Source organism: Lepisosteus platostomus, chromosome 22 (genome assembly GCF_059453375.1).
Source record: "Lepisosteus platostomus isolate fLepPlt1 chromosome 22, fLepPlt1.hap1, whole genome shotgun sequence".
Lineage (NCBI taxonomy): Eukaryota > Metazoa > Chordata > Actinopteri > Semionotiformes > Lepisosteidae > Lepisosteus > Lepisosteus platostomus.
Genome location: NC_142632.1, coordinates 18,212,694 through 18,238,586, shown reverse-complemented (window position 1 = coordinate 18,238,586; position 25,893 = coordinate 18,212,694). Strand labels below are relative to the sequence as shown.

At 38.9% G+C, this 25,893-nt stretch overlaps 1 protein-coding gene across 3 annotated transcripts; it reads right to left on the bottom strand.

Annotated features, from left to right (window-relative positions):
* Positions 1–2,002: 2,002 nt before the first annotated feature.
* On the bottom strand, positions 2,003–25,893 carry poldip2 (polymerase (DNA-directed), delta interacting protein 2). Of its 3 annotated transcripts, none has more exons than XM_088615942.1 (11): positions 25,586–25,886; positions 23,265–23,346; positions 22,878–22,975; positions 22,111–22,210; positions 20,597–20,672; positions 19,937–20,044; positions 18,944–19,080; positions 18,470–18,496; positions 17,124–17,249; positions 15,802–15,881; positions 2,003–4,676 (listed from the first exon to the last, which is right to left on the bottom strand). In XM_088615942.1, the coding sequence occupies exons 1-11, from the start codon at positions 25,762–25,764 to the stop codon at positions 4,562–4,564; spliced, it is 1,128 nt and encodes a 375-aa protein (XP_088472068.1). In that variant the 5' UTR covers positions 25,765–25,886; the 3' UTR covers positions 2,003–4,561. The 3 variants fall into 3 exon arrangements, with proteins under 3 accessions (XP_088472068.1, XP_088472067.1, XP_088472069.1); XM_088615941.1 differs by lacking the exon at positions 2,003–4,676 and adding an exon at positions 5,400–9,779 and having other exon boundaries at positions 25,586–25,893; XM_088615943.1 differs by lacking the exon at positions 2,003–4,676 and adding an exon at positions 10,133–10,155 and having other exon boundaries at positions 25,586–25,889.

The following is a 25,893-nucleotide window of genomic DNA, read 5'->3' as shown; positions in this document are numbered from 1 at the left end:
GAGTTTATCTGGGAGACGGGTCGTCCTGCAGTAAAGTGGCAGAGTTTTTTTCCTTGTGGTTGGTAATTTCCTTAATTTTACTCCAAACTGTTCTTGAGTTGTCAGAAAATTGGTCATCTAGTTTTTTTACTGTTGTTGCTCTTAGATTTCCTCACTGCAGAGTGCAGTTCATATTTGGCTGAAATATATTCAGTCCGGTCACCCTTGATGAAACCTTATGCTTCCAACGGCATAGGTCTTGCTGTTATTTTAAGAACCATGGCTTCTTGTTACTGTATGTCTTGAAAATTTTTGTAGGAATGCATACCTCTTCAAAGAAACTTATATAGAATGTAACAGTATCAGTGTATTCATCCAAAGAGGCACAAGCAGAGCTAAATAAATTCCAAGCTGTACATTCAAAACACCCTCCCAGGCTTTCTATAGCTTCTGGGCACGAGACCTTGACTGATTTAACTTTTGATTTTATTTATTTTTTTTATTTTGTTTATAAATCGGAGTAAGCAAAATTATTGTGTGATCTGAGTTTCCAAGTGGTGCTTTATGATAGGCATGATAAGCAGGATCCAATGTGCAGTAGCAGTGATCTAGAACTGGTAGGACAGTTAACTTGCCTTTTGTAATGTGGCAGGTTAGCGTGGTTAAAGTAGGCTATAACTGCGCAGGCTGGATAAGACCTTTCCATAGTAGCAATATGTTGTGCTGGTTCACATACAGTATAGCTCTGCTAGCATAGCGTTTGAGGTGAAATGTAAACACCAGTTAGCACGATTGAAGCAAATTCTCTAGGTAAATAAAACAGGCTGCATTTAATGGGACACTCAAGATCTGGGGAGCAAAACTGGTGTAATATTGAAAAGTTGTTACACCACTGCTGATTTATCATAAAGCAAATGCTTAGATTTACAGAATAAGTTGACTGACCTGTATGCTTCGTGCACTGTAAGACCTGGTGGGGAGTCAGCCGAGTCTGTAAAGGAGTTATCAAACCATGTTTCAAACAGACATAGCGCGGAACATTCGCTGTAATTCCAATCAGTTTGTATGAGAAGCAGAAGTTAATTAATTTTATTCCTTCGAGAGAGGACATTTTGTAGTAGCAGTGCAGGCAAAGAGGGTCGGTACAGAGTGTAAACAGTGGGAAGAGGAATGGGCTTGTGATGCATCCCTGTCAAATCCCTTTACCCATTCCCAGGCTGCAGGAGGTCCCACTTCCCTTTCGCTTGCTTAAACCATCAGCATTTCATCGGCATTGGTGTCCTTCCTGAAGCGGTGAGTTACTGGGCGTATTTATCTTGAGAAACAGTTAAAGGACTGTTAAAAGACTAAAAAAAATAAATAGAAGACATACGATTCTACACAGAAATTCTCCCTCCATCAATATACTGGGAATAAGACTCCAAAATCCACAATTGTAGTGTGAATTGTCATTTTTTTTGTATGACAATTTTTTTATTGATTTCTCCACATCTGTTTACCAGTCACTGCCTGCCTGTGTACCACAGAAAGAGGTCTACAAGTTAATTGTAACTGAAAGGAATTAGAGAATCTTTGAGATGTGTTACCAGTACTCACTTTTTTTGTTAGTCAAAAATCATATGCACATCTTCTCCAGTTTCATGAATGGAGTTTTTCCAGAAGGGGCAAATTAAACTACAGCAGCATTGAAAAAAAAATCCTGCATTAAATTAACACATTTTAATGACTTTCATGCTTATCATGATAAAACTGAATTAAATTCATCTTCACTGCCCCCAGGCTTTATCTTGCACAATTATCTTACCCGTCGTACCCAGTGCATGCAGGGGACCCATATGCCTAGTGGGGGGGGGGGGTTACAAAAATAGTGAAAAATCAGGATTTGGGCAAGTGGTTTATTCAACAAATGTTCATAACCCCCCAACTTGTAAATGATTCACTAGAATATACCCGAGCGATTCTTAGAATCATGAATTCTTTATTCTCTGGCACAACTTTAAGAGGAGTAATAATCCAGGCACACTTGGTTAAACAAATATTTATTTCAATGACAAAACAAACAAATTACTCTATGTACAGTATTTACAAACAAGGCATTTTAGAGGCCTGACATGCTGGTCACCCAGGAAACCCCAGATGGCTACTACGTATTAAACTCCAAATGCCTACAGAGGCCACATAAGCTGCCTTCTAACTAAATACAATGCAACTTGCAATTAAATCTCCATCTGCACCCTGGATGCCACAGAATAAATGGGAGCCTATATCCCTATCCATAAAAATGAACCCTAAGTAAGAAAGATATTTCTGAGGTATGTTTTACCCAGGAAACCCAAGTTCTCTAATAGAACTTGAATATTCTAACAGAATAGCATGCTCTCTCCAACAAGATTCAAATACTCAGCTCCAGTCAGGTTTGGTTTGGATGATCATGAAGTCGGGGCTATCGCCTGGCACAAGCTTCAAGTCCCAATTTCTCCAGACTCCTCTCTCTTATTTCTTCTTCTCCCCTCTTCCTTAATGTGATCAGTCAACAAAAGATCGTACAATCTTCACCCCATTATGTTCCAACAGGAGAATAAACACCCAAGTATACAAAGTGACACTGGAGATTCTTCAAAACAAGGAGAATTCAATGAGTGGCCTAGCAAGAGTCCAGACCTGAATCCCACTAAAAACCTGTAAAAGGGCTTGATGCTTGTGGTTCACTGATGTTCTCCATTCAGCTTGACAGAAGTTGAGCACATCTGCAAGGACAAATGAGTAAAAATCCCCAAATCCATACTAAAGCTGATACAGACATACCCAAGAAGCTCAAAGCTGTAGTTGGCCCAAAAGGTACTTTTACAAAGTCTTGACTCAAGGGACTGAGTATCTAAACCATAAACTCTAATCACAGGTTTTTAACTACATCTGTTTAGTTTAAAAAACTGCACTGGTGAAGGACATAGCTCGATATAAAAATATCAATAAAAACAACTTCAGGACATTTTGTTACAAATGTGACATGCTTTTTATTTTTCTTTCCTTCTTAAAAAACTTGTACATAACACCCTGAATTCAAATATAGGCATTGTAAACATTCAGTTTCCGCTAAATCACACATTTACACAGGCCCGTAAGTAACCTCATTCAGAAGCCGGAAGTATGAACAGTGAAGGTTGTAACTTATACTTTTCCCCTACAAACATTACTAGCCTGTGAAATCAGAACAGCACAGCCTGTGTATTTCAGAAGTCCAACACTTTCTTACAAAGAGAACCAGCAACGGTCCTGCTCAATAGTTCTAGGAGAAATGTCCTTTTTACTGCCAACATCTTTTATGTGCACATCATCTTAATTGTGCACAGCATTTTAAACACACTAAAGAGAAGTGCCATAGGCTATACACTGGAACTTGTATCTTACCCTGAGCATTCTCATTTTCCCTTTCATTTACTGCAATAGAACACTTCCAAGTAACAACTCTGAGGCCATAACTAAGGCAATGCATTGAATAATTATGACAATCATAAAATGATTAAAAACAATATGGCAGTACACATGGTTCTGTAGATTACATTGAAACAATTAGACTAAATTACTTTAGTTACACAGCAGCTCAAATAGATGTTCTCCATCACATGGCTAATGATTCAAAATGAGGTCAGTGAAAGAGCTCAAATATAAATCTCCAGGATGTAAACCTTGAACTAATTTGGAATTATCAGTAGATCAATGTATTGCCTTAGCTTTTAAATATGTAGAAAGAAGTTTTTATTTGTAAGAGAATATTGCAAATGAGACTAATTCACCTCTTTCTCCTGTACTACACTACTACCCTTAGATGTTCAGACTCCAGTGTTGGCAGAATAGTCATCTATGATCACCTACTTTATTTCCCAGTCCATCCCGAACTAAAGCATGATGAAATAAATAATGTATCTTTTAAAGGTTACCAAGCAATACATCATATAACCTCAAATATTAACACTAACTACATTCCTTATGATAGTATTATTTAAGAAAACGTTTGTTCACATCTTTTCAAAGATGAAGGATTTTTAAAACATCTGGAGTCAGAGAGGACATTCACTTTGCATGAGGCAGCTTTCACCTCATTCTCAAATGATGTAACCCAGTACACTGTCCACAGCATTTCAACCCTCCAATCCAGAAACAACCTTTTCTATTTCACTATTCTCACTTAAGAATACAATATTACAATGTTTGAAATACAATGCATTAAAGAGAGGCTTGTTTTTTTTGTGTACAGGGGTAGAATACTCTGCACTGCGCTGAGGGTTATATCACTCAGGAACACAGCAGACTGTGTTGAACAACAACAACAACAATACACCCTCTACAGCCTTTGAACACTTCTACAAGAAACCAAAATCTAAAACATGCCAAACAAAAGGCAGCAACAAGGAAATGTGTTGGTTAGCATTACTATTGTAAATGCTTTGATTACCACACTAACCCTTAAGCATAAGTTATGAAATTACTTACTTATACTGAAACTTTGAGAAACAAAATAGGAAAAAATAAAACTTGTTTGGCATTACTATTATGATTCTATGCTTTCTTGTCTTGTGGTTCTCTACCAGCTGTACCCAGCAGGGGGCGCTTTGTCGTCTTTGTTGCTCTCCAGGGAAAAGGGGGGTATACGCACATCAAAATTAGAGCCATCTGTCCTCTCAATGCGAAAAGTGCCCCTGTAGGAAAAGAGGGATTATCAAGATTTCATGCTCACACTTGTGTGTATGTCACTGCTTGCAAGAGAAGACGAGTGACACAGGCCATTTTAATAACACTCGGATACCATCAGTGACTTGGATTTGATCCCTGTATGGTCTAAGTCATGGAGAGAATATATCTTTATTCGATGACCAATGGTGGTTATGAACATGGCTTGTGAAAAAAAAAATGTACGATGATATTTATATTATTTAAACAGCTATTAAAAGCCTACATCATAAAACATTTAATATTAAGATCAACCACTTTTCTTATGAGCGTATCTCAAATGTTTCAAATCTTTTGGTTCACGCCCATTACTTGTGGATACTGTGTTTGAGGATTTTTGATTTTTCTGTCCCCATCCCACTCTTACAATGGAAAAATTTTAATTCAACTGACATTTTCATAAAAACCAACAGAATTGGCTGGGCAAGCTGTGTATGAATTTGTAATGACAGGACTATGTCAATAACAGGGAAGCATAAAGGAGTTGTAGTTCACATAAAAGGGCTGCTCCACTGACTTCCAAACAGTTGTCAGTAACCAATACAAGAGATCTTAATTCATTCCTGAGAATACAGAGACTTACATTTTTGCACATGTTCTTACCCATCAAAAATAACCTGGTCATAATATTAATAGTGCAACATTAGAGAGGACATCTCACTAAGAAAAATAAAGATCAGAAGAGAAGCTGATAAGATGCAGTTCCTCAGGTTTTTGTGTTTATTGGTTACAGAGTCAGCCATAGGCCAGCATGGAGATACTGTATGAACCCTTCAAAACTGGTGGGTAAAGGGTTAAATCTATGAGCCATTTTCATCAATCACACAAAGTCCACTCTTCAACAAAACAGATATCTGAGTTTAGCAAAAAAAAGTGCAGAGCTTTAGACACTGAGCATGTTAACCAAGTTTACTTAAATATTTTCTTACCATTGTCAATGCAAATGAATCTATTCTTGGAGACTTTAGTTTGGAAAAAACACACTTTTTAAATTTACAGTTAAAACTATTACATTTTGGAACATGAATTAAACCAAGATCTAAAATGGGTAAAGATGGAAAAACAGGAACAATTCAATACAAGAAAAAGATTGAGAGAATGTTCTCTCATTTATCTAGTACTTCAATAAAATCTACTTTCACTCCACTTTCAGAGCCAAAAGAAAAGGACTTGCTGATAAGAAGGAAGACTACTTTCCTGTGTACAGTTTATCAATAGTAAGATATTCCAAAACAGTCTATTTATTCCAGTTTTCAGCTTGCTTTTACCCTTAACATATTCAGTCATAAAACCTTCACCATTTCTCCTATCAGAGGGTCAATTGGTTTCTAGTACTTTCGCAACAGTATAACATTTAATTTTTATCCAGATCCCCTCTCCAGCCTTGGTCTCATGTGTCTGGGATTTGATAAGTAATTAATTGATTGTGAAAATATTATATGAGCCAGCAGCCATATCACCCTGCAACTCACAACTGGCAACCCACTGAAACTAAGCGGGTGTGTGGTGAGCGTTCTGGCGCACTATGGCTGCCGTTGCATCATCCAAGTGGGGCTGCACACTGGTGGTGGTGGAGGGGAGTCCCCATTACCTGTAAAGCGCTTTGAGTGGAGTGTCCAGAAAAAAGCTATATAAGTGTAAGCAATTATTATTATTATTATTATTATTATTATTATTATTAGGAGTTTCAAATTTAAAAAGCAACTAAAATAGAAAGACTTTAGAGCTGACTGAAAAAACAAAAATGACATACTGCGTGCTCATAGAAGATACATAAGTGTAATGGGAGTCTGCTGGGGGACTTTTCAGCAGCAAACTGAAATTTTATGTTGTTAATTTTAGCTTGTGGTACCCTGGTGGACAGCCACAGTACCTGCTGCTTTACAATTTGCCATCTCACCATTATCCCCCCACCACCAAGCTGTGTTCAGTAGCATCATGTCTGTTCTTTAAAACGTCCACAAAATGAGAACAGCAAAGATAACCATTTCAAAAGTGCTTAACAGAAGAATTAAATAGTTCAAAGAAGGGGTCACAGGTGTAAGGAACAGCTTGTCCTAGACCGGAGAGTTTGAGATCCCACCGCTGTGAAAGATAAAGCATCAAGTTTTGTAAAGAGATTTACAAAACCGAACTGTGTATTCGGTTATTATGAGTATTATGACCTGAGCTGATCCCCAGATCTCAGTCCCGCAAATAGGTGAAACTTGCAGTTCAACCCCACACTACCCTCATTGCAACGTCAACTGACTCCAACTCTGCAGGAAAAATGGGGATAGAGCTAGACTGCAAACATTTTAGACCCTTGTGGCACATGAGCCATGTCCTGCTGAAGCTGCTCTTTCTGCTTACAGTTGGCAAACTCATTATTTGCCGTGTTAATAATATCCTGGCCAGTAACTGTCTACACAGATTACAAGTGAAGCAGCAGCACCAGTTTGAAGCCAATGTCCAGAGCTATAAACAGTTTTCTGCCAAGTGGCACTGTGACACATTCTGCTGCTTTGACCAGACACACCAATCAGTGCTGCAGCAAAGCCAAGGCTCATAAAGTACAGAATGGCTCAATATCGCATTGAAAACAATTGCAGTTGGGCTCCTGAGCAAGGCCCTTAACCCCAACTGTTCCAGGGGCATCGTATAAATGGCTATCCCTGTGCTCTGACCTCAAGCTTCAAGCAAGTACGGGTATGCGAAAAAAGACGAATTCCTAATATAAGAAATTGTACTTAAATGACTGAAGCAATTTCATAGAGCAAATAACATAAAAAGATAAAGCTTAAACCAATAGGTTACACTTTTTGTGGCATGAGAACTAAGAGAAGAAAACTGTTTAATGCACTAAATATACTTTTAGAATTTAGATAATGCATGAGGATATCTTGTTTCCCTGAAGGCAGTCTTAGAAAACTTGAACTGTTTAAAGACAAACCTCCATCTATACGTTTTAATTCCCTACACTCTTCAGTGGCTACATTAGCGCTGAAAGTAATAGTTGTTGTTGGTAGAGCCGGGGACTGAAAGGCCGTGTCTACAAATCGTAGATGGCACTGCCGTTGTACCTTTGAGCTTGGTACGTTACTATAGATAATTTAGACTATCAACCAAATAAATATTAAGACCACTAGAAAGATCTGCCTTTGCAAGAAGTCAAAAGGGCAAGTAGATAAATTACATTTCCCCATCACAAACAATATATATTTTCACTTTTAACAACTACACTTTTTCTTGTAATATTATTAGTTATTTTTACATGGTATTCATTAAGCCTTTCATACTTAGTTTATGTACAGTTATCTACATTCACAAAGTCTGCAAGCGCATTCACAGATTAGGGAATACTTAAACTTGAGGTTGTTCATGTTATTCTCGTAGTTTAGACACAAAAGCATTTCTTTCCTCAAGCATCTCTTAAAGGGGAACTCAGACCACTTATTAAATCTCGTCAACAAAATAAATTCAGTGACGTTATAGAAAAATTGTACAAATTTAAATTGAAGAACAAAATTGTGAACTTTGTGAAAGTACTGCAAGTTGCCATGTTGTCACAAACTCACTTTTGAGTTCTCACAAATTGTGATGTGATGCAGCCCTTCCTGCTTATTAGTCTCCATAATGACTAATGTAATACAATGTGCAAGTGAATAAGTACAGGTTGTGCAGCCATTTCACCACAGAAATGTTCCAATGTGATCTGCATGCTGAGATAATTAAATAGTATTTGTCAGCAAAACCATCTTGAGGTTGAAAGCAATATTTCTGTTGGACTTAAAAGAGATGTGTCCTCAAGTCTGCCTGTTTGCAATACAATAGGGCTGCTTCACATCACTGAAAATCTTGGTGCCACGTTCTGAATAGCAAAACATGGCTCTCCGCATACCTGCGAATGTCTTCTATTTTGTGATATAAATTGGAGGTTGTTCCAGTTACTGTGTACATTTACTTTTAGTGTAGTATGAAATGCTCACACCAATGCAGATTCTTTCTAACCCCGAAATATAAAATAGCGTTGCACTTACCCTTTAACAGGGTCAATGTGTTACATTAATAGTCTCCCAAAATGTACTGGGAGATGATCAACCAGGACTGAAATATTTCTAGACTATTCCAGCAGTGGCAGAACCAAAGACTTCCAGTTCTCTTATAGCCACTTCACTTACAGTGAATATGATACTTCACACGATGCACTTTTTTTCTATTCATATGGGATAATTGTATGATGATCTTAGATTTTAAATTGATTAAATACTACATTTCAATAGAGCACATGCCATTTAAGAAATTATATTACAATTAATTGATTACTTGCTTTATATAAAAACAGAAAAAATAAATTTTGATGTTTTATATTAACGGGGATAGCAGTTCCAAATGCCTCTGCGCTGAACAGATAGACAAGAGTGAGCTTAGGTTGTACTAAGAATTATGTTGTGATTAATCCATGGAATGGGATCATATTCTTGCAAGGTCTTATCCCTCAGTGTTTTCCTCTTCAGATGGAATAAGTGGTACTATAGACTTCAAAAACCACAAGACTACAACAAATTACAAGTCTAAAATCATTTTAAAATGTACTATTAAGTGTAAAATGTATTTTTTAACAACTATCAATATTCTTCAGGATCAAATACTTGATGCTGATGTACAGTATATTCTCTTGATTACAAATTACTGCAGACTGGAAGGTGCCAACACAGAAGTTAAATTAGGAAGAAAAACCGCCTTAGGCACAGCAAAAAAGCTGAGCTGTTCAACTTAAAAATGCCTTTGTTTTTCACTCTGACTGAGCACTGATGATCAGTTTTAAGCAGGATCTTCATGGCAGTGTCTAATGAAAAAAACGTTCAACTGTGAGCAAGGTGTTGCTGAGGTGCCTTACCACCCCACCCTCAACACACAGCCCAGAGCAGCACTTCTGAGGCAGCCGTGCCAGCTGTTGGACTCAGGCTAAAGTTGCAAATGGCCCCGGCAGGAAGCCATTGGGCGAATCATCTTTCTTGCTTTCGAGAGAAAATGGTGGGATGCGGACATCGAAGAAGGTGCCGTTGGCCCTCTCGAAGCGATACGAACCCCTGTGGGAGCGAGAGACACAACAGGCACCATCAGAGGCCTGTAGTCTGCTGCCGCTGTGTTCACTAAGCACAACACACCTGTGCCAGGTGAGCACAAAATCAGCCCAGTTCAAAACTGAGTAAGATGAAGCACAACCATCTTAAGTGTTTTAACTGAATTTTAAAAGCCTTTATTTTAACAGCATGCGCTTACAAAAATCAGAATGAAGAAGCCTTGAGAACCTCAGACTGTTTAAAAAATTAACTTTGATTTGCATACAGTGAGTTAGCTTTGATTTACATACAGTGCAAGAACCATAAAATGTGTTGAATGTGCATTTATCTGAAATCATGGATAGGACCTCCTGACCTCTTTTCCGACTCCTGTGTGCTGTCTCTAGAATGGAAGGCAAAGAAGGCTGATTTCTTCATTTCATGCTCAAAACAAAAACTTTACCTCAAAAGGTTAACTTCAACTAAATAAATCACAAATGCAAAGACAGAAGAAATCCATACTTCAGGATAAGTTAATTAACCATCAATCTTTCTCATTTAGTGGTTTGTAGGTGACTTTTTTTGCCACTTTGGAAGGAGCCAAAAGGTTGGGGCTTAACCACCTGACTGGTACGCTATTACCTGTTAAGCACTTTGAGTGGAGTCTCCAGAAAATATAAAAGTATCTATATAAATGTAACTGTCTTTATATAATAATAAAAATACATTAGTAGTAGTAGTAGTATTGCCACCAGTATTACTTCACAAGCCTTATATTACAATGGCTTTACAAGTCCCTTGCTTAATTTGGGTTTACATATTTAATTTGCCAATTACAACAGTCTACTTCACAGATGTAGATCAGGAAGAGTGACTAACTTAAAATTAATTCCCTTCAGAACATCATTTACACAGCTTACTATAGATAGTTGTGTCCCCTTTGATCAAGATTAACCAGGTTTTCAATTCATGTACATACATTACCTTAGATTCTGACATTTTAATTTGAGAATCAACCATTTACCAAAGACATCTGGATTTCACAACTTTAGATCTCATGTCATATGCTTTAAAAGGTACCATATATCCTTCTTACTTATTCAAACTTATATTGAATGTTTCTTAAATTTTTTAAATATTATTCTATTTTAAATGTAAAAATGTCCAGAAGCTTGCCAGTACAACTGAAGTGTTTACAGTCTCCTGATTCAGTCTGGTCCCAGCATGTTCACCACTCTCTGTTTTACACATCTAACCCCTTTATTCTATCCTGATTGAAAGAATAGATCGACGAGTTCCTCAAGCATCATTCAATGTGAAATTGCCGTGCTCAAAACCTTAAGAGGCCATCACATAAATAGACTGTTGGGCTGTTTTTCCTGTAATACAGGAGGACCACCTTTGAGGATCATTTGAGTAATTACAGACAACTCACCATAAGCAAACCAGCACTACACTTGATAATGAGAACTGTGTATACCGACATCCATTACAATCACGAAGGACAACACTAGTTCAAAATGTTTATGAAGCATCTCTTAATGCTCTCTTTCGGACACAGTTGCAGTAAACCATGTCTGCCATCGTTTCTACATGGTGGGGCATGTAGATGATTCAGTACAATGTATTTTAAGTGAAAACATCTGTAATATTACATATATCAATAACTTGACTGTGGTAGAAAACAGCAGGATATCAAATCCAAGATCTCGGCACTACCCAGTCATCCCTGGCCCAGGGATGCCTGGCTGGTCTCAACTGCAATATGAAACCGCTCATTTAGGTTAGAGCATCCAAACAGTGGTGCAACAGGAATCTTTAAAAAGTCAAACAAACTGTCCTTTTCTAGAGAAATAATTAAGATAAACAGAACAGAAATCAGTCATTGATTCCAACTGTCCTACGGATCTTTAGACTTCAACCAAGGTTTCCAGATTGTTCATTTTGATCACACAATGCAGCTTTAAGAGGGTACAGGTTGCTGCAAATTTTCTCAGGAAAAAGCATCCTTCAGATAATTGATTAATGATATCCCTTTTAAATTTGAGTCAATACATTTGAAAATCATTAATTACCACACATTATTCACTCTTAATTGCCATGTCACTAGTATGTTTGTAAAGGAAACACAGAGCTGATAGAAAGCACTGATCTCTCACTTCACGATTATGTTCCAGCACACATTTCAGTCCTTCAGCTAGCTAGCCTCTATTCTCTTGTTTTATCATCTTCATGCTTTTATTATTCTCACCACTACAGATCTGCTAGCACATTTCACAACTGCAATGAATTTTAATGGAATGCAGAAAAATCAGGAAATTCTTCACCAATTCCAAAAGAATTAATCAGCTAATTAATAAGGGAGGTATGTAGATGAAATTGTAAATGGCAACAAACATTAAGTATTCACAAGTTATAAAGGCTTCCAAACAGTTACCAACAATAACTGTGGCACATTTTTTATTTACAAATTCAGTACTGTAAGTACATTGCCGTAAAACTTCAGGTATTAGCAACCCCTGTGTGAAATTGGTTATTTTACCAGTATTCCTTATTACTACACCCTAAGATTAATCAGATTTCCATGCAATTCAAAAACAAAATCCTTTGCTGAACAAAACTGATTCAAAGGGAATTTGCCAATTCTTTTGTATGCAACTATATTTCAAAACATTTTGCATCATGAATACCAAAAGGATATCATGTAACTCCTCCGCAATGAACAGTGCAGGTCACCAAGGTACCTAGTCAAGACCACATAAGGAATGAGAACTCCGATGCACCTGCTGACTAGTGCTGGGCGATAATTTGATAACGATAATTATCGCGATATAATTTTAACAAAAGTTCGATATATGTTTATGCTTTGCGCATGATATGCGCATGAGCACAAAATACTGCGCAAGTGCGCGTGCGTGTTGCAGACCGGGCAGCTAACGGGGTATTGTTAACCCACACGGTGGTGACTGACAGGATTGTAGTTAGAGTGGAGAAATGAGCAACACTGAAGAAAATGCAGTGCTGCCAATGACCAGCTCGAAGGACGATGACATCGTCGACAGAAAAGGTCATTCAACTTTGGTAATTTGGAGATATTTCGGCTTTTTACGATCAGACATAAAACAGAGCACTTTAAACTTCGCAGTCTGTCTGAGCCATCTTCTACAGTGCCTTGCGAAAGTATTCGGCCCCCTTGAACTTTTCAACCTTTTGCCACATTTCAGGCTTCAAACAAAGATATAAATTTTTTATTTTATGTGAAGAATCACCAACAAGTGGGACAATTGTGAAGTGGAACGAAATCTATTGGATTTTTGAAACTTTTTTAACTAATAAAAAAATGAAAAGTGGGGCGTGCAAAATTATTCGGCCCCCTTGCGTTAATACTTTGTAGAGCCACCTTTTGCTGCGATTACAGCTGCAAGTCGCTTGGGGTATGTCTCTATCAGTTTTGCACATCGAGAGACTGAAATTCTTGCCCATTCTTCCTTGCAAAACAGCTCGAGCTCAGTGAGGTTGGATGGAGAGCGTTTGTGAACAGCAGTTTTCAGCTCTTTCCACAGATTCTCGATTGGATTCAGGTCTGGACTTTGACTTGGCCATTCAAACACCTGGATACGTTTATTTGTGAACCATTCCTTTGTAGATTTTGCTGTATGTTTGGGATCATTGTCTTGTTGGAAGATAAATCTCCGTCCCAGTTTCAGGTCTTTTGCAGACTCCAACAGGTTTTCATCCAGAATGGTCCTGTATTTGGCTGCATCCATCTTCCCCTCAATTTTAACCATCTTCCCTGTCCCTGCTGAAGAAAAGCAGGCCCAAACCATGATGCTGCCACCACCATGTTTGACAGTGGGGATGGTGTGTTGAGGGTGATGAGCTGTGTTGCTTTTACGCCAAACATATCGTTTTGCATTGTGGCCAAAAAGTTCGATTTTGGTTTCATCTGACCAGAGCACCTTCTTCCACATGTTTGGGGTGTCTCCCAGGTGGCTTGTGGCAAACTTTAGACGAGACTTTTTATGGATATCTTTGAGAAATGGCTTTCTTCTTGCCACTCTTCCATAAAGGCCAGATTTGTGCAGTGTAAGACTGATTGTTGTCCTATGGACAGACTCTCCCACCTCAGCTGTAGTTCTCTGCAGTTCATCCAGAGTGATCATGGGCCTCTTGGCTGCATCTCTGATCAGTCTTCTCCTTGTCTGAGCTGAAAGTTTAGAGGGACGGCCAGGTCTTGGTAGATTTGCAGTGGTCTGATACTCCTTCCATTTCAAGATGATCGCTTGCACAGTGCTCCTTGGGATGTTTGAAGCTTGGGAAATCTTTTTGTATCCAAATCCGGCTTTAAACTTCTCCACAACAGTATTACGGACCTGCCTGGTGTGTTCCTTGGTCTTCATGATGCTCTCTGCGCTTTCAACAGAACCTTGAGACTATCACAGAGCAGGTGCATTTATACAGAGACTTGATTACACACAGGTGGATTCTATTTATCACCATCAGTCATTTAGGACAACATTGGATCATTCAGAGATCCTCGCTGAACTTCTGGAGTGAGTTTGCTGCACTGAAAGTAAAGGGGTCGAATAATTTTGCACGCCCCACTTTTCATTTTTTTATTAGTTAAAAAAGTTTCAAAAATCCAATAGATTTCGTTCCACTTCACAATTGTGTCCCACTTGTTGGTGATTCTTCACATAAAATAAAAAATTTATATCTTTATGTTTGAAGCCTGAAATGTGGCAAAAGGTTGAAAAGTTCAAGGGGGCCGAATACTTTCGCAAGGCACTGTATGTGTGTTTTATCACACTGCAGTATTTAATTTTTCTGTTAAGATAGATAATACTTTATTAATCCCGTATGGAAATTGATGTGATGTGTTACAGCAGTCCAGCCCAAGACAAACAAAAACAGACATCAGAATAGTTATAAAACAAAAGAACAAAATAAATAAATAGGTGTGTGCAAAATGTGATGACCATAGTCACTGTAAAAACAAAATATGTACAAAATGTGCATAGGTTTATACAGACGGATTGTCCAAAAAGTCCAATGGAGCAAACATGCTGTCCATAGACGAGCAAATGAAGGGCTAACAGTCCTAGCCTAGGGCAGCGTTATACACCCTGACAGCCGGCGGGAGGAAAGACCTGCGGTAACACCGTAGCTGGAGCAGTCTGTTGCTAAAAGTGATGAGAGGTGTTGTTCATGATGGCTGTGAGCTTGGTCAGCATTCAGATATTTATTTTGTAAATTTTACTCATGCATATTTTGACATAAAAAAAAAGACTTGAATACTCTCTACCTCAGATTTGTTTAATGTTTCTGCTGTTTGGCAAGTGTTTGTTGTGTTTTTAAAATAAAGAGTTGTTTAATTTACCAATTAACTGTCTGGTTTCTTCAACTTTCACTCAGTAGAAAAAATCTGCCTTTAAACTTGAAAGAAATAATGGATTTGACATTTATCGTGATAATTATCAACATCAACCGATATTAAAAATTTTATAGTGATAATGTTTTTGGCCATATCGCCCAGCCCTACTGCTGACCTTCTTTATTTGATATTCTTCAAGCTCAAAAGAACCTGACAGGAGAGGCAGCACCAAATGTAGCATCACTGCAACCCTAAAGGTGCCTAGCAAGTCACAGGAGCTACTGCTTGCCAGAAAGCCCAGACAGCCGTGTCTTACCAATCCAAACCAGACCTTATTGGCACTCAGCCCACTGTGTACTATCATGTGGGGGATACCAGTCAGTCTTTAGTCTCTAAAGTCAGACTCCTTAGCCTCTGAGCTGAAAGCCAAACCAGTGTGTGATCAATAAAGGCCTGATGCTTGACTCTTGGCAAACAATACACATTTCACATTAGTTCATCATAAATATACACGGTACTTTTTAATGAGATTCTCTGGGGGAGTATCTGATATATTACATAAAGTATGTTGCTAAATAAGATTAGTCCTTTTTTTCCCCAAAATAAAATCGGCACTGAACAAATTTCAGGCAGGATCGTTTCAAAAGTTTGTGTGACAATGACAGTGATTCTTACCACATGTGGCCACTGGGAGCCTGCAAGGAGACATGGCTGCTGTACTGAAATGCTGGCTGATCTTTGGACAATACTGGTTCCTTAAGAAAACAAGAAGTAAAATGACACATTCAGCTTTCTTCTTGCACAGTCTGAACACAAGCTTCCAGTTTCATCCACCACTCTAACAGCTCCCCTGATTGTTCCAGAGCCAAGGCAACACCACTCCATCTGCCAACATTGACACTGGAGTTTCCATTGCTTCAGCAAACACCTTCATCCAGGAATCAGCAAATACAATGATACAAAACAACGTTTAAATAATAAAACACTTTAAAAGGGTGTTATTTTATTGTTTTCAGAAGCTGACATATTATGCCGAGTTAATGTCCTCAAATGATTTATCAAGGGAAAAAAAATATTTTCTTGAGTTTATATATTTTGAAAGAATAACGTAAAGTGTTTTTTGACAAAGTACCATAAATTGCTGAGTTTATGGAAAGTCAAAATAATTTCTTCCTAAAAATCCTTCCTTGATTGAGACACTTAGGAGGTACTTCAATCAATTCAACAACCTCATAGTACAGTGGTTTCTAGTTCCAATCCTGTAGGACCCTCTGCTCCTCAGGGTGTTTGCTCTAAGTTTTTAATGAAATGCCAATGAAATTCAATTTAAGATTTGAGAAAAAATAAATATTCCATATTCATAATTTGTTTTCAGCTATTTAGGGGATGACATTGATTGAAATGTTGAAGTGATATAAACTCTGCACTAATTTGTGAATGTTATCAGGTGTTTTAGAAGAAATGTGACTAATTTGATTTAAGCAGAAGGTCCTTTGCCTGTAGGAGGGGCTGATGCACTCTCATTCCCACTTGTGTCTGTTCATCACAACTGATCACTTGTCAAGAGCTTTAGTCAAAAACAAGGAAGCAAATTCTTAATTAGCAAGTTGAGGGGAAAATGTAAAAAATGCTGTATTCTGAAGTTAATGTAAACTGTTGAATCCCAGACTGGAGGTGTAGAAATTAAAGTCTAAAAAATAAGCAGATTAATTACAGTTACCAAACCAGGAGATAGAGGGGTCCCACAGGACTAGTTTTGAGAACCACAAACAATAGCACAAATAAATGTGTCCTATCTAGTCCTCTGTGTCGTCTAAAGTATCTAGGATGTCCTTTTGCATCACTAAGGAAAGAGCCCAATACTAATTTCTCTAACATGCTGAGCATAAAGGAGTGCATCTGAGCTAAATGTAAATTTGAGCAACAGCCTGCTTGTGTTTGTATATATATATGCATTTCCTAAACGGATAAAAATGAAGAACTCAGTTCATACTAACCCTTCCTACAACCCCTCGACCCCTCACAGTCTCCAGGGTCCCAGACAGGCTGAATATCCTCCAGTGTCTCTCCCTCAGCTGGACCACTTCATTCCCCAGGTTTTCCAAGCGGATACAGTATCGCCACTGCAGGTCAAGGGGGCAACACACAGACTCTGAGCCAATGCAGAAACAGAGCCCAATGCATCCAACAAAGCCTCTGAGCAGGTCTTGTTCTTGTTGGTAGTTCTATTCCACCATGAAGAGGTAAGTGGGAAAGTGAAGAGGGTGTATAGATGTTTGAGAGGAAGAAGGGTAAAAAGGGCACGATGGGATTTCAGGACAAATGAGACTAAAAACAGGCAGGAGCGGAGTGGCAGAGAGAACACGTAAGATTTGGGGTTTGAACTGGACGTATACAGCAATAGCGGGGCGAGAAAGAAATGGAAAATAGCAAGAGAAAAGCGAGGAAGACAAGAATGGCGAGAGTACAAGCGGTGAAATGGGGAAGCAGGCCGAGGGGGAATTACTACAACCAGGTGGGGGATTAGCAGAGTCTAGAAAAGGAGCTGTGTAGAGCAGCAGGTAGGAAGGGGCAGATTCTGCAAATGTTGCTCAAGAGCAAGAGGCAGAAACATACCAGAGGTGGAATGTGTTGGGAAGAGGAGAGGGGTCAGTGTCTGACAGAGAAGCAGTGGGGAGAGGGTGGTCTTGAAGTAAATAGGAAAAGTGATGGAGATGTCCATAGAGGGAGAGAAATGAAATCACGGCAGGCTTTGAGAGGTTATGTTTAAGATGATGGGAATGCATTCAGGAGGAACTGGCTCTTGAGACAGATAAGGGAAGAGAGACTGTTTGCTTAATTGAACATTTCTATAGGCCTTTGACCTATTCTTTCTAGCTGTGATCCGATTTCAGAGTCATTTATGAAACCAGATCAAGAAGAAACATGGTTATTGTTAGGCATTTAAAAATAACTCATTTTACCTTTAATAAAAATCTGTATGTAGAAGATAGAAAAAGTAGTCTATTATTCTTTTAGCTTGAGTGCTTGCTTTTCTTGACAACATGGACACGTGTAGTTAACATATCTTCAGTTATTAAATTATTTAATTATAAAAATGAAATTAAGATTACCTAAATTTGTAAATGGAAAGACACGCAGCATTGCACTATTTCTCTAAAGTGTTTAAAAAAACATGCTCCTAAAACACACTTCTGCACAGGGCAGGGTACAGCTGCAGGACGTACACTCAGAAGGCCCAGATGCAACTGTACAGCAATATACTGACAAAAAATGCGGAGTATTTTAGGGTTACGTATGGAGTATGGATACGGAGATCTCTGGAAAAGAAAAAGGCACTCACCCAATAAACATGTGAATTCTGAGCTTCCTGAGGAAAAAAAAGCAAAACAATTAGCACTAAATAATACTTAGAGCTAAGCCTTAACTTTACAGCTGTTTCCACTTCATCTGGAAAATAAGTAAATATATACAGTACATCTAGTGAACACAAATGTCCTTTAGAGTTTACAAGAAAAATGTAAGAACATATGAATGCCTAAAGTTTCAAGTTGGATAAAAAGAGAGGGTTTGTTTGGTAAACACTACCAATTCACCAAACTAATACATTTAGGCCAAAGGGAAGCTGCTGTTAGATTACTTATCAAAGCTTTTTCCCCGAGCCGAAATGAAGCAGAAAACGCGGGGCTCAGGACTTCCCTTCTGCTTTCAATACAGGACACTGGTAACTCTCTGGAGAATGAAGTACGAAGAGCAGGCTGGAACAGCTCTCTTTGCTAGGAGAGTCTGTCACAGCAGAAACGAGGAATGTCCTTACCCTCATGCCCATGTAGAAGGGTATGACAGTGACACGGATGTTCTCAGTTGTCTCTCGATGTACGTCCGACAGCTCCAGCCACGGATGATTCTTCTCCTGCCAGGCACGCAGTGTGTCTCTTGCGATGAAAGGTGGGGCTGTTCAACAAGGAGGGGGCCACATGAGCAGCCTGGTACTCATTATTATCACACAGTCAGTCACTGGTGATGGTTTCAGCTGATGTAGAATCAGGACGCCTTGTTTCTTTCACAAGTTACAGGATTCACACCGTGATGCTGGATACCATAAGTAAAGCTAATACATTTGCAGTGGAAGTTGGATTCAATGTTATGTCAATAAATAAATACCATCATAAGTAAATTTAAAAGGCTACTCTTGAAATGAATGTATACCTTTCTATTTTGATTTTTTTTTTAATACTTACTCACTTACGAGCAGGAAACAAATTTGACTCATCAACTACTGCCCCTTTGCACCACACAGGGAGAATGAGAGGCCCTTTACACTCCTTTGACATGCCCACCTGTCAGAACCGCTAGGCATCTGACTAAGCACAACAGTGCATGTCAATTAGCACCAACAAGAGGAGCAATGAGTCTCACTGATGATTCTGCAAGCTGAGAGATACATCACTTTTATACTGGATGCTGAAAAGACATTAAACTGTAATGACAATGGGCAAATTGCCAATGGAAGTCCCAGTTACAGTAGGATGATTGAGTTCAAATTAACTAAACAATGTTTGGAATACAGGGCTTATCACAGGTCCTAATGAGTTCTAAGCAAAAACTTTCAACTAGAATCCTCTAGTGCCTCAGACCGCTACTTAAAATAACTCTTTATTTTAACCTAATATGGCAATAAAGGCAATAACTTGTAACCAGTTGTTCCCGCTTTTTTATAACGTGCAAAGTGTTTAACTAATTCACTTCCAAGAAATTTGTAGAGTAGTAGAAAGCAAATATGAAACTGCAATTCACTGCAGTACATTACATTTAGATGGGTTGTACATGAGGAAGCGCTCAAACAGTTCATGCTGAATGGGAATCTGGTCTGTAGAGCTATAAGGCAGAATGTCCTCGTGACTCACGTAGTCTAGACCTGTAGAAACAGAGAGGAAAATACACAGTAATGAGGCTTGTGCTGTATACCAACATAAGAAAATCGAGTCAAGATTTTTGCCATAGTGAAGCAAAATAATATTACAACAAAACTCTCCTGGGCCTTTGTATGGCAGAAGAACAGAACGTGCCATCTGTTTCACAAGAGTTAGAAATGTTTGCATCCTAACATGTCCCTTAATACAGGCTAATGATTTGTGTGGCTGAACTGCATGGTCCGCAATTAACACCAGTCGTTACTAAGACTAACCACCTTCCATGAATTATCTCAGTGTACACACAATACTCAAATCACAATCTTTATATTGCAGTAAAAAAATATTTTGAAACAAATCACAAATTTTCCCTGACATTTTAAAAGTGGAATTGAAACATTAACAGCACTGCTATGTGCAGACAATGCACCCCTATTTGTAACATACACAATGTTTTCTCTTTTAAAATGTTATCAATTTTAAGAGAACAAAATGGATTCAGCAAACAAGCCCATCCTCCCACCACCCACCCCTTCCTCCTGCAGAGGCCAGAGTACCTGGAATGGCATAGAGAGCCCTGCTGTCATCATGGTTGGCAAGAAACGTCACCGCTTCAGTCTGAGATCTCTGCGACTGGAGAAAATGGAAAAAGAAGACGTTCAAAATGTCTGCAACATCTCCAGTACATGTCTAATAAAGGCCAGACCTTTTGGATGAAGGCTTCTACAGGTGTTGGGCTAGACTGAAGATTAATCTAACTGTTAAAGTTGGGTTTAGGGTGAGATTTGAGCAAGTTACAGTTGGAATTTATAGTAATTAAAATGGGAATGGGTTCAGTTTAGGATTAGAGTAAATTATATACACATACTATACCAGAGAAACATCCACACATATACAGTATATACACTGGGCATCACAAAACATGACATCCAAAAGCAATTTCTTAAAGTTATCATCAACCAGGTGTAAAAGTCACAGGCTAGTTGATGAATATGGCCTCCACTAGAAGTAATACATATGATTTGAGTAGATCTTGGACAAATATTTATGCATGTTCTTGACTCAAGATGCATTGAGCCCTGGATGCCATATACTGTCCAAGCTCACAACTTTCACCACCTGTGGCGACTGTTTTCTCGCCTGCTCCGTCTTCGTCCGCCTGTTTTTTATATTCTCGCCACCTTAGTCTCTTTCGCACCTGAAGAAGGCTCAGCATCTGAAACATTGCGTTTCTCCTTCCTATCTTATGACGTAAAGTTAACCTTTACTCTTTTGCAGCGGATGCAGCTGCTCAAGCACATCACATATATGTTCCCAAATGTTGCCCAAATCTGGCATCTACAGCACAACTGTGACACTCATCTCACAAGAAAGCCAGTTACATGATCAGCACAAGGACACGTCTACATGCCAGCAGGACACTGCAGGAAAGGTCCCAGGACCCTCAACATAGCACCTTGACTTCAGGTCAGCAACAATCACAAGTAGTTTTCACTACAGACCAAGACTGACACTTGCAACCCCCAACAAAAGATCTGTTGAACAGCATATAATAAATTCATGCACAGTTTTTTAAAGGATTTTCTCTAAATTTAGATCATTTTGTAGAGGTTTAAAGGATGTAATTTGTTTTAATGGGATAATATAGGTGATGCAGTTAAGAGGTCGAACTGCAATAATTTCTCCAATCACATGCTTTTGTGGTCTGTTCTGTTATTTTGTTGAAATTTTTTTGTTTAATCAAGGGGCCCAAAATACCTTAAAATGAAGATTACCTGTACCATTCTGTCTTGTGGATCAAATACCTAAAGCAACTGTGTTTTATGTGATAACAAAAACAGTTTTGGAGAAATAAAAAAAGTGTGAGGATAGATACATACTATGTAACAATATATTTAAAGTGGATGGTTCTAGTTTGGTTCAGTCTAGAGTTAATGAAAGTGTCAATAGTAAGATTGGGTCAGAGCTACTTAAAGTATGGAGATCAGATTTTAACCTTTGAAGTATAAGGTTACTAACTTAAGTGTCTGGGTTAGACGAGAGCTGGAGGAGTTGTGAAAAAGGTACTTACTATGTGAGGACAGTCCCTGGTGTCGATCAGAACCTGGTAGTAGGTGTGCGTCTTGCCTTTGACTTCCTTTGAACCATGATTGCCTGGGGTTTCTGGTTTGCTTTAAAACATCAGAATTGTAAGGCATACGTAAATGTACTCTGAATATTCAATACTGTTCATGGTCCATACATGAGTTGGGCTGGGTTCAACTAACAGATAATCCTTATGAATTAAGTCTGATATTTAAAATGACTGTACTGCCTTCAGTCATGCAACACCGACTCATCACAGCAGTGGGACTCCTTGAGTAATCATGTCCCTTCTGTAATCTTGCAACCCGTCCCCGAGAAGCAGAAGGGAGGTGTGTCACAGGGCTCCGTGCTGGCAGAGAGCTACTAATGTGGTGTCGCCCCCTTCTGAAATCAAGACAGTGTAAACCCTGCTGCAACAGAGGAGCCAGACTTCAAGTGTATCGTAGTTAGCAGCTGTCTACAGAGGGAGCTGTGCATGCTTGGAGGCTGCGAGCAGCCGGGATCACATCCTGGCAGGGAGAGCAGCGCTCGTCACAACCGCAAATACAATCATGTTGAAAACAAAAAAAAATTTAGCATATTTCTATGAGAACTATGGCTACCGAAGCAAAAATCAAAGCAGTGAGAATTTTCTATTGACTGGGAAAGGCCTATATAAGTGACATTTTACATTGTTGTTTTAATTGGAAAATTGAGGAATACATAAATAAATTACCTAATATTTTGCAGGGAAATAGAAAAAGCTATGGATACCTTTCTGTGGCTGGTGGAGTCACATCCCGATCATACAGCCTGGCATGCCAGGGAAACAGCACTATCCCTCTGTACCCAAACACACTGTGTAGAAATAACTGCAAGACAGACAGCCAGTAAAATATTGAAGCTCTCAAACAGAGACAGAACAGCAGAACAACACAAAGGGGTTTTGAGCTCAGGTGCTTAGATTTTATCTACAGCAAAAACACAATAAATGCACTCTTGAAGACTATAAAAATGCTTACAGAACTCAGTTAGCTGTCCAAGACAGCACTGAGTTCTCTGCCTGCACTCCAGGCAAAGCTCTCCAATAGCTGAGCCTCTTGGGAACCATGACAGAATTTACTGAACTGAGTCAGGCAGTGGAAACCCGGGTGTTCTTACCTGGCCTGTCTCATATTTGCCATGCTGCTTTGGCGCCTCAAAAACTCCCACTGTCTCTAAAACTTTGCCCTCTGGTCGGTTTCTGTCAAGCAAAGTTCAATTAGTCAACAATAAACAAACACCTCTTGAGCCTGAAAGATCATTAATAAGCATTCCTGGATCAATCATAAACATCAAACGTACAGCAGAAGGTAAAGCAGAAAAACACTTCAGTTTGATCCTTGTATGCACATGTGTGCCTGGGTTTTACTGAATACTGTGCTCATCTTAATGCAACACCAGATCATGTGTGATCAAACTGTTGTCTAATCATTAATCTCAGTTACTGCTTCCTGACATCACTGATATGATTCTGTCACATTTAACAAAAGAGGGTTACAAGCGATGGCACACCCCTCCACTTTAAAGATGTCAATTTGCATCGTGTATCATTTACACAGCAAACATGGGCACATCAAATTGATTCCACTCCTTTGACTACTGCAATGCTCTACTCACTGGGTTCCCTAAATCTACATTGAACAAACTGCAGTATGTCCAAAATTCAGCAGCCAGAATCCTGGCCAGGTCTAGTGCAAGTGATTACATTACTCCCATCCTGGAGTCCTTGCACTGGCTTCCTGTCAAATTCCGTGTGGACTTTAAAATACTCATGCTCACCTATAAGGCTCTGCATGGCCTGGCACCTCAGTAACTGAAGTATTATCGCCCTACTCCCCACCTTGTAACCTTCGCTCTTCTAATTCTGGTCTCCTAACTGTCCCCCAAGCCCGTCTACACTCTATGGCTTACAGGGCCTTCTCCTGTTATGCCCCCAAGCTCTGGAACTCCCCAATGATCAAAGAGTCACCTTCTCTAAACTCCTTCAAATCCAGACTCAAAACCTTCTTCTTTAGAAGAGCGTTCACTTAACTGGTTCCATTCTTTACCCCTCTGCTCCTACTTTACTTATGTACCACCATCCACAGTCTCCCCTGTGTATTGTAATTGTGTTTCATCTTGTGTATTCTTTTTTTATTGTATAAATAAAGAAGCCACCTTTAAAGACGCTATATAAAATAAAGTGTATTATTATTATTATTATTATTATTATTATTATTATTATTATTATACCATTACAAAAGGACCGAGATGATTAAAACAGGAGTATTTGTAAGTGATCTATCAATTAAGCAAATTCTTTGTTAAATCAAATAGGTGGTTGGACCTTATTTGTTTTATTCTGATTCTTGTTCAAAATGAATTAACAAACAAGCTGTTAAGCTGAGCACACTTAAAAGTTTCAGGCTTTCAGAAACTGGCAATTCAGTCCTTATCTATAAGACACACTTGACAGGAGCTCTACAGGCCACTCTAGATGTTCAATTTAAAAAAAATGTTAAGTATCTCAGAAGACCTTAACAAGCAAATACACCATACAGTAAATGCCCCAATAGTTAAGCACATAAATAATATGTAGACCTTGTAAAAGTTATATGACATTAAAAACCAACAAAAGCAGAACTACAGGACAAAGGATCCACTAAGTTTGGAAGAGTTTTCATAATTGAAACCTGTAGCGAAAAGGTTTAGGTTTGTTTCTAGAGACACCTAACTTAGTCGCAATGGACCTCCTCGGGAAAGTTTCATCTTAAAAGTGAAAGCTTCTCATTTACTTGTACAACAGCGATACAGGAAAGTCTAACTTTTCAACCCAGTTTAAACGGACTGGAACAACAATAAGTGAACGTTCTTAATCAAAGATCAGTTTAGCAATCAGGAAAGTAATTACTGTATAAAATACATACTGTAGCATTAATTAATTATTATATTTTGTCCAAATAAAGGAAATAATTAGGAATCGCTTGCTTTACCGGAACAAAATAGCAAACTACGGTGTTCCAGAATAAAATCAAGGCATTTCGTAACTCAGCGCCACATGGTAAAAACCTGGAAAGCCTGCACCAAGCTGCAATCGGTTACCAGTAGAACCTCATATTTCTAAACACGGCGTAGAAGGGGCAAAGCTCAGTCTTAGTAGATCTGCCGAGGAAATAAATTCCCGACCCTGGAGATCACGAAACCGTGCAGTTTGCTGGACAGATCACCGCGAATACACACTACAGTGGAGCAATAAACTGACCATGGCTGCCCAGATCTAGAAGTACTGTTTCCTAACGGCTTTTAGGGGGCATATTTCAGCAGATTTCCGTACAGATCCTACATCAGGGGAGTCTTCCCCAGCTTCCGCGTAACATTACTGTTGTTTCTGGCGACTGTTACTGACCAGAAAAAGTATACGTCCACTACACAAACATGTTACTCAAGCACACAAGTCTTACCTTGACGACAGGAATCGTGCCTGCTGCGTACTAAACAAACTACAAGTTGAGCATGGTAACCGAAATTTGTTTACTTCGTGTTTGCTACTGTATTCAAAACTTAAAACTCTGATTGTGTGTTTCTTATTGTACTTTGCCACTGATGACAGCAAACCCCGTCGGAGCACGCAGGCCGCCATCTTTGTTTCGGACACAGCTGCGCGGCCTGTTCTCGGTCAGGCTGATCAGTTGCTCAGGAAAAGCCCCAACCGATTCAATCTAAATAAATCTTATTCATAACCAATCCTGTGTCGTGGCTATGTTATCCC